General features: G+C 37.1%; 1 protein-coding gene across 1 annotated transcript; it reads left to right on the top strand.

Moving 5' to 3' along the window:
* Positions 1–346: 346 nt before the first annotated feature.
* Positions 347–2,116, top strand: LOC106412167 (tRNA N(3)-methylcytidine methyltransferase METTL6). Its single transcript, XM_013853063.3, has 7 exons — positions 347–624; positions 730–839; positions 923–1,116; positions 1,198–1,259; positions 1,387–1,489; positions 1,583–1,725; positions 1,892–2,116. Exons 1-7 carry the CDS (start codon positions 421–423, stop codon positions 1,994–1,996), a joined length of 921 nt encoding a protein of 306 aa, XP_013708517.1. The 5' UTR covers positions 347–420; the 3' UTR covers positions 1,997–2,116.
* The last annotated feature ends 6,133 nt before the right edge of the window (positions 2,117–8,249 follow it).

Genomic DNA, 8,249 nt, shown 5'->3' with positions numbered 1-8,249 from the left:
GTTTCTGGATTAGGGTTACTTAGGGTTTCCCTCTGTTGGGCCTTTTCTACTTGGGCCTGGGCCGGGGTGTTACAGCTGAGTTCGCCGGCGAACGGCGAGCCTGAGGTGTCCGTGGAAAGCGCTAGACCAGTTTCCATTAGCTGTCTCGTGGTGATGTATTGTTCGGTGGATAAACAGGTGGACAGTTCACGTTCATAGTTTCCTTACCGACTAAGCTTAATGTAATTGGGCCTCTGTAGACTTTATTGCCTCTGTATGTAGCGTAGTCCATTGGGTTTAATGAAATTAAATATGTTCACGAAAAAAAATAAAAAAGCCTGAATTTGGCCAATTGGTCCAAAATAGAATAATGTCGAGCCTAATTTGACTCTTCAGCGTAGGGTTCAGTTTCGGCGAAAGAGAGCAAAACGTTGCTCGAGGATGGAGAAAGGAGGGGAAGCAGGAGAGTATCATTCAAAGGATTTCGAATGGGAGTTTGTGAAGAATTTGGTCGAGAATGATCCTTCTCTCTCCCACCATCTACAAGAACCACATCTAGTAGATTCCTCCTCCTCCTTCTCCTCTTCTGTTTCGAAGCCATGGCAAGATTTCCACTCCCGTCACTCCTCTGGAAAGTTCTTCAAGGTCTTCCCATTCCCAAACCCTTTTTTTTTAAATAAATAATTTGACGATGCTATTCATATTAGTGTAGATAATTTGGATCCTATCAATTGGTCTAAATGTATGTAGGAAAGAAGATATCTGTTGAAGGAATTTCCTGAGTTAGTTTTATGTGGCGAAAACACTAAACTCTTGGAAGTCGGTTGCGGTAATGGGAGTACTGTCCTTCCAGTTTTACGGTATAGTGATTTATGTTGTTCTTAAGTTATGAGCTACTTCCTTAACCAGTTCCCTGCTTATCTTTGCGTCTTATTGTGTGCAGTGGAAGCAAGAACATTACCGTATACGCTTGCGATTGTAGCAGTGAGGCCCTCGTTAGGACTAAAGAGAACATTAATCGCGCTATTGCTACAGTTGATAACTTCCATTCTTTCACTTGTGACTTTTCAACGTCTGCATTCCCAAATTGGTTGGCGTGTCATCATTGTCGACACAACAAACATTGCCACCATTCAGGTTTCAGTCCCTTCAGATAAGATACACTTTGATCTCTCATCTGCTAATCTTTTACGTTTTATGCTTTTTTTCATTAAATAGGGGAGAGTGATGATACTTCTTTGAATGAGCATTGCATCGGTGGAGTGGATTTTGTCACTCTGGTATGTTAACATCATCGCGCTCGATCAACCAATGCATTTAGTGCCATATTTCTGCACTGGATCTAGATTTGTGTCTCATTTACTGATTCTTAGGCTCATTGTAACTCGGCTTGTTATGTTCTGTCAGATTTTCACATTGTCGGCAGTGCCTAAAGAAAGGATGCCGAGAGCTATCAAAGAATGCTTTGCTGTGCTGAAACCTGGTGGTCTGCTCTTGTTCAGAGATTACGGTAATTCTTGACTCACTATGAATAGATCACCATTTAAGAGTTCACATATGCTATACAAATAAGGAGAAACTAACACTTGGAAGTAAAATTCAGGCTTATATGACATGACTATGCTGCGGTTTGAGCCAGAGAAATGTATTGGGTTTAGGGAATACGTGCGGTCAGATGGAACCCTTTCCTATTTCTTTTGTCTCGACACTGTTAAAAGACTATTTACAGATGCCGGATTCATCGAGGTAATCCTTCTTCTTTTGCGACTAATGCATTGCTTTTCAGATATTCTACAATTTACATGGTGTTTCTATCAGGCAGTCCTCTGTATTAATGGCTTAAAATTATGAATAGGGACAAAAACATTTGAATGGATCACATGTCTTATTAATGTTTCTATCTTGAGTGCAGGTCGAGCTTGAAAATTGTTGTGTCAAAGCAGTAAACCGGAGAAAGAATAAGAATATGTACAGAATTTGGGTTCATGGGAAATTCCAAAAGCCATTTCTAAAATAAAAAATGAAAGGCAAGTGCTGGTCCAGTGCCAAATGGCTTAAAAGTTTATTTATTTTTTAACATGTCAAACTCTATTGCAGCATTTTCGTACTTGGTGTTTCTCCAAATCTTTTCTAGCTCTGTTCTTTTTTTTTTTTTCTGTTTTATTGTATTTTTTGGTGAACTTGTCATGGTTTTTAGTTTTCATTGTTATAGTTTTTAGGGAAAATTGTTTTTTTAGGCCAAAAAATTGAAAACTATGTCACATTAGACTGATCTCGTAAATTTTATATAGATAATTATTTTCAAAATGACAATAATACTTTTAAAATTTCAATTATAAATTTGAAAGTACAATTAAAAAACAATTGTTGAATATTAAAATATAATCAATAATTTAAGTAATCTACTAATAATAGCAATCCTAATTAATTCTAAAGATTGTGAATCTAACTTATGTTGAAAGGTTGTGTCTTTTCTAAAAAATGTCAAGAAGGGTTGTATTTTTTCAAAAAGTTTAATGTTGGAAGGTTGTGTCTTTTCTAAAAATTCATATATGTATTTTTTTTTAAAATGAAAAATTGTGATTATTCTTATAAATACCTTTTCAAATTAACTACTTTTAAATTGGAAGAATGTGACTTTTCAAATTGAAGAATTGAGACTATTTAAATAGATTTTTAAAATTTATAAATAGTCTTTGATATGCATTTTTCAAAATAAAATTTTCACTAATCAAGCTAATAATAAAATGGTGGAAAAAAAGTTCTAAGCAGTTAACTTGTTACAAATTTTTAGAAGATATTCAAATGAAACGTTATAAACAAAAAAATAATAGAAAGAGTTTTACTTATTTTTTTTTTTTTAACGTTGGAAGAGTTTTATTTGTTTGGATAGCTAAAAATCCAAAACGAAATCATTAGTCTCAATTTTCTTATGCTAGATGAAAAAGTTTGTCTTCATACATACAAACTTGTTTATATCCGTTTCATGTTATTGTTGTGTCCATCTTGTCATTGTCGCTATTGTAAAACAAAACAAAACAAACCTATGAATAATAATATCCCAATTTAGTTTATAAGAATGTTAATGTTACAAAACGGACGACGATCGCAAGAAGAACACAAATACCTACTCTTGATCTTGAAACAGAGAGAAACAAAACAAAACATCCATTTTCTAACGACATAAAACATTTGCACTTTACCTCCACAGTAAGGACACTACCCAGGTACTTGTTGTCTCCCTAACTATGTCTCTTCATCATCACATAAACACACCAGACACATCTAAATTGGATTTAGAAACTCTGGCCTATACAACAGCAGTTTCTTCAAATATATTTTTGGGTTTCTTTTTATTTTACTATAATATCAACGCGTCTTTGTTTTTCAAATATGGAAGTTTTATAGTTATATTGAGACACGTGTTATTCTACCATACTTACCAAATAAAAAGAGCAAGAGATCATGCGACGTGATCATTTGTATCTATGACACAAAGCGCTTTGAATACTAGTTAAAATAAAAAAACATTAAAAATTTCCAAATTAAAAAAATGCGTCTAAGAATGCGTCTCTCCCTCCTAAGGTGACTTCGTCTGTCTGTGTCTCATTGTGGCGACGACAATACCGGCTAAAATCGAAGGATACTCCGGCGCCGATCTCTTCTTCTCCGACTCCACTCTGGCGTGGGGTCAAGTATACCTGGGAAAGAATAGATTCGCACAGGCAAAGAGAGGGCTTCTTCTGCTCTTGCAATTGGGAAGTCTATGGGACAAGAGGATTTCATGGGAAGGGAGGATTTCAGTAACCACTTTGTTAAGCGAATTTGTGAAACATTCTAAGTCTATAAAAATGGTTTCTGCGAACGTTTTTAAGCGAGTTTACAAAACGTTTTCTCAAGAATTATATCGATATGATTTGGTTCAAACACCAAAAATGAACATCGATTTTAGACTATTATTTTCTTATAAATAATATTTTATTTATTGAATGGAGTACTAATCCGTTTTCATGTTTTCTCTACAGAAAAATGACAAACGATAACAACACACCCCCATTGTCACCACCGATGTCACAACAACTCCACTCAACGTTGCAGCCACTGATGCAACAGTGACAACCGCTGGAAACATCACATCATCAACCACTGCAGCAACAACAAGCACTATCTTCCCTGCGGGAAATGCTGCTGATGAAACCACTCACCGTAGCCTATTCGGTGCTGGTCTTTATCAGACGGATTTAGTTTCAGCAACTGAAAGTGGTCCGGTGGCAGTTCAAACTCCTCCGGCTGTCCCTAGTGTGTTCACTCAAGGAGTGATGCCAGACAAGTTTGATGGCAAAGGCTTCAAAACATGGCAGAAGAAGATGATGTTCTTCCTGACAAAGATGAAGCTGGACAAGTTCATCCAGGAGGACAAGCCCCTTATGCCTTACGGGATTGATGATGTTCACAGCCTCGCAACTGTTGACATATGGGTGCATTCTGACTTCATCTGCAAAGGTTACATTTTGGATCGTCTCATTGACCCATTGTACCGTATCTACTGTGAGATTCCCACGGCGAAAGAGCTATGGAGATCACTGGATAAGAAGTATAGAGGTGAGGACGCTGGCTGCCAGAAGTATGTGGTCTCAAAATTCCACGACTTCAAAATGGTGGATTCAAAACCCATAATGGATCAAGTGGAAGCGCTTCAACTCATTTGCCATGAAATCGCTGTTGAAGGGATGTCCATCTGCGAGACATTCACAACTCTCAGCTTCATTGAAAAGCTTCCTCCAAGCTATGCGGATTTCAAGAACTACTTGAAGCACAAGAAGAAGAAGATTGGGCTCGAGGAGCTCATCACGAGGGTTCAGATGGAATCCAGAAACTGAACTGCTGACAAGGTCACTGCTAAGGAGCACAGTGTCAACATGGCTAAGCACAAAGGCAAAGGAAAGGCTCCATTCTCCTGCCAAGCCTTCCAAAACGGCTGCAGCCTTAAAGGCTTCTGGAAAAAACTTCAAGAACAAAGGTATTGGAATCAATGCGAATGTGGACAAGTTCAAGGAGAAATGTCATTACTGCCACAAAGTGAGGCACAAGATTGTTGAGTGTCGCAAAAAGATCAAGGATGAGAAGGCTCATGCAAATCTCACTGAGGAGGATCTCGTTGCTGTGGTGACTGAAGCCAACATGGTTGAAAGCAACAACCCCAAGGAATGGTGGTATGACACTGGTGCAACCACCCACATTTGCACCGATAGGGCGATGTTCAACACCTATCAGAAAAACGAGACTCATGAGAAGCTCAGGATGGGAAACACTACAGTCTCCAAGATTGAAGGACGCGGCAATGTGATTTTGAAGATGACATCTGGACGTGAGGTCACTCTGACGAATGTGAAGCATGTGCCTGACATGAGGAAGAACCTGGTCTCGGGAACCTTGCTCAACAAGAATGGATTCGCCACAAGTTTTGAGGCGGACAAGCTCGTGATTAGAAAGAATGAGATGTATTTGGGAAGAGGGTATGTTAAGGGTGGACTTGTCAAGTTGAATATAATGACAGTCCCTACGAAAGTTGTAGCTCCAAAAGTTTCAATGAATAAGAAAGAGCCAGTTACTTATTTGGTTGAGTCTTTTAATATATGGCATGAAAAATTAGGCCATGTAAACTACAAATCTATACAAAGATTAATGAATTTAAATCTAATTCCTAAATGCAAAACAAGTAAACAAAAATGTGAAGTATGCGTACAGGCTAAGCTCACAAAAACGCCATCACCTCGTGTTGAAAGAACTAATAAACCTCTAGATTTAATTCACACCGATTTATGTGATTTAAAATACATACAAACTAAAGGTGGTAAAACGTACTTTGTGACCTTCATAGATGACTGCACAAAATATTGCTATGTATATTTATTACATAGCAAAGACGAAACTTTAGAAAAATTTAAAGAATTTAAACTCGAGGTCGAAAATCAACTTAAAACAACTATTAAAGTAGTTAGAAGCGACATAGGAGGCGAGTATGATGGTCCATTCAATGCATTATGTAAAGAACATGGTATAATCCATCAAACTACAGCTCATTACTCACCAGAATCTAATGGAGTTGCTGAACGCAAAAATCAAACTCTAAAAGAGATGATGAATGCAATGTTGCAGGAATCTGGGTTACCCCAGAACAAGTGGGGGGAAGCGTTGCTTACCACTAATTATATCCTCAACAAAATTCCACACAAAGTAACTGGCAAAACTCCATATGAATTATGGAAAGGTAATTTACCTTCGTATAAATACCTCAAAGTGTGGGGGTGCTTGGCAAAAGTTGCGGTACCACCACCAAAAAAGGTCACTATTGGACCTAAGACAGTGGATTGCATCTTCATCGGATATGCACATAACAGTAATGCTTATCGATTTTTGGTACATAAATCTGAAATATCAGACATTCATGAAAATACAGTCATGGAATCAAGAAATGCATCTTTCTTCGAAAATATTTTTCCATATAAAGAAAATCAAGGTTCAAAACGAACTCGAGAAGAAAGAGACAATGATAAAAACTCAGAAACTGAGACAAACGTCAAGATTTCTAGAAATGATATTTCAAAAAATGAAGAAAAAGATGAATCTCGAAGAGCAAAAGAGCTCGGAAGGAAAAATCTTTTGGAGAAGATTTCCTAATGGCATTTTTAGTAGAAAATATTTCAAAAACTTTGGCAGAAGCAATGGCTTCACCAAAAGCTCCATTTTGGAACAAAGCTCTCAAGAGTGAATTTGATTCGATCATGCAAAATTATACTTATTACATAACGGATTTACCACCTGGCTGCAAAGCATTAGGGAATAAATGGATAATGACATGAAAACCTGGTGGAAAATACAAGTCTAGGCTTGTAGTTCAAGGATTCAGACAAAAGGAAGGCATTGACTATTTTGATACATATTCTCCAGTGACGAGAATAACATCAATAAGACTGATGATAGCAATCACAGCCTTAAGAGACTTAGAAATCCATCAAATGGATGTAAAAACTGCTTTTCTAAATGGTGATTTAGAATAGGAAATTTACATGAAACAACCTGAAGGTTTTGTCATTCCCGGAGAGAAAGACAAAGTATGTCGACTTGTAAAGTTACTTTATGGACTTAAACAAGCTCCTAAACAATGACACGAAAAATTTGACAATACAATGATGTCAAATGGTTTCAAAATAAATTAATGTGACAAATGCATATACTACAAAACAGCCAAAAATGCGTATATTTTACTATGTCTATATGTAGATGATATGCTCATTATTGGAAGCAATAAAGACATTATCAATCAAACAAAGAACATGCTTAAAGGGACATTTGAGATGAAAGACTTGGGATTAGTAGATGTAATTCTCGAGGTTAAAGTCACAAGAAATTCAAACGAAATTATCTTAATCCAATCTCATTATGCTCAAACAACATTAGAGAGATTTTAAAATTACTCTAATAGTACGGCGAAAACTCCGTTAGATCCCCAAATGCACTTGACAAAGAATTCAGGTGAAGCGGTTTCACAAAACGAGTATGCACGTGTGATCGGAAGTCTCATGTATTTGATCAATTGTACTAGACCAGATCTGGCGCATGCAGTAAACGTACTTAGTCGATATACAAGTAATCCAGGTCATACACACTGGAAAGCTATAACGAGGGTACTCAATTACTTGCGCTACACCAAAGATTTTGGGCTTCACAATGGTAAAGAACCAGCAGTTTTAGAAGGATACAGTGATGCTAACTGGATATCAGACTTGAAAAACTCAAAATCTATGAGTGGATATGTATTTAAACTAGGAGGAGCAGCAATATCATGGAAATCTACCAAACAAACAGTGTTAGTCAGATCAACCATGAAATCCATAGCCTTAGACAAAGCAGCAGAAGAAGATGAATGGCTTAGAAATTTTTTGGAAGATATTCCTATGTGGGAGAAACCTGTGCCAGCTATACGCATACATTGTGATAGTCAATCAGCTATAGCTCGGACTCAGAATAATCTCTACAATGGTAAATCTCGTCACATCAGAAGACGACATTAAACCATTAGACAACTTATCTCAACTGGTGTAATCACAATAGACCACATCAAATCGGCTGACAACCTAACGGATCCATTTACTAAAGGTTTGTCACGAGATGTCGTTGCTAAATCATCAAAAGGAATGGGTTTAAAGCCTATAACGAATGAGGATGCTTGATTGCAACCCTACCTATCATGACTGGAGATCCCAAGA

Source organism: Brassica napus, chromosome A1 (genome assembly GCF_020379485.1).
Source record: "Brassica napus cultivar Da-Ae chromosome A1, Da-Ae, whole genome shotgun sequence".
In the NCBI taxonomy this organism is placed as follows: Eukaryota; Viridiplantae; Streptophyta; class Magnoliopsida; order Brassicales; family Brassicaceae; genus Brassica; species Brassica napus.
This window is presented reverse-complemented; position numbering and strand designations above follow the sequence as displayed.

Excerpts from the sequence above, each read along its gene's own strand:
- LOC106412167 (XM_013853063.3), top strand. The coding sequence starts at position 421 with ATGGAGAAAGGAGGGGAAGCAGGAGAGTATCATTCAAAGGATTTCGAA. Across the intron at positions 840-922 it reads ACTGTCCTTCCAGTTTTACG|TGGAAGCAAGAACATTACCG; the intron begins GTATAGTGATTT and ends TATTGTGTGCAG. Across the intron at positions 1,726-1,891 it reads CAGATGCCGGATTCATCGAG|GTCGAGCTTGAAAATTGTTG; the intron begins GTAATCCTTCTT and ends TCTTGAGTGCAG.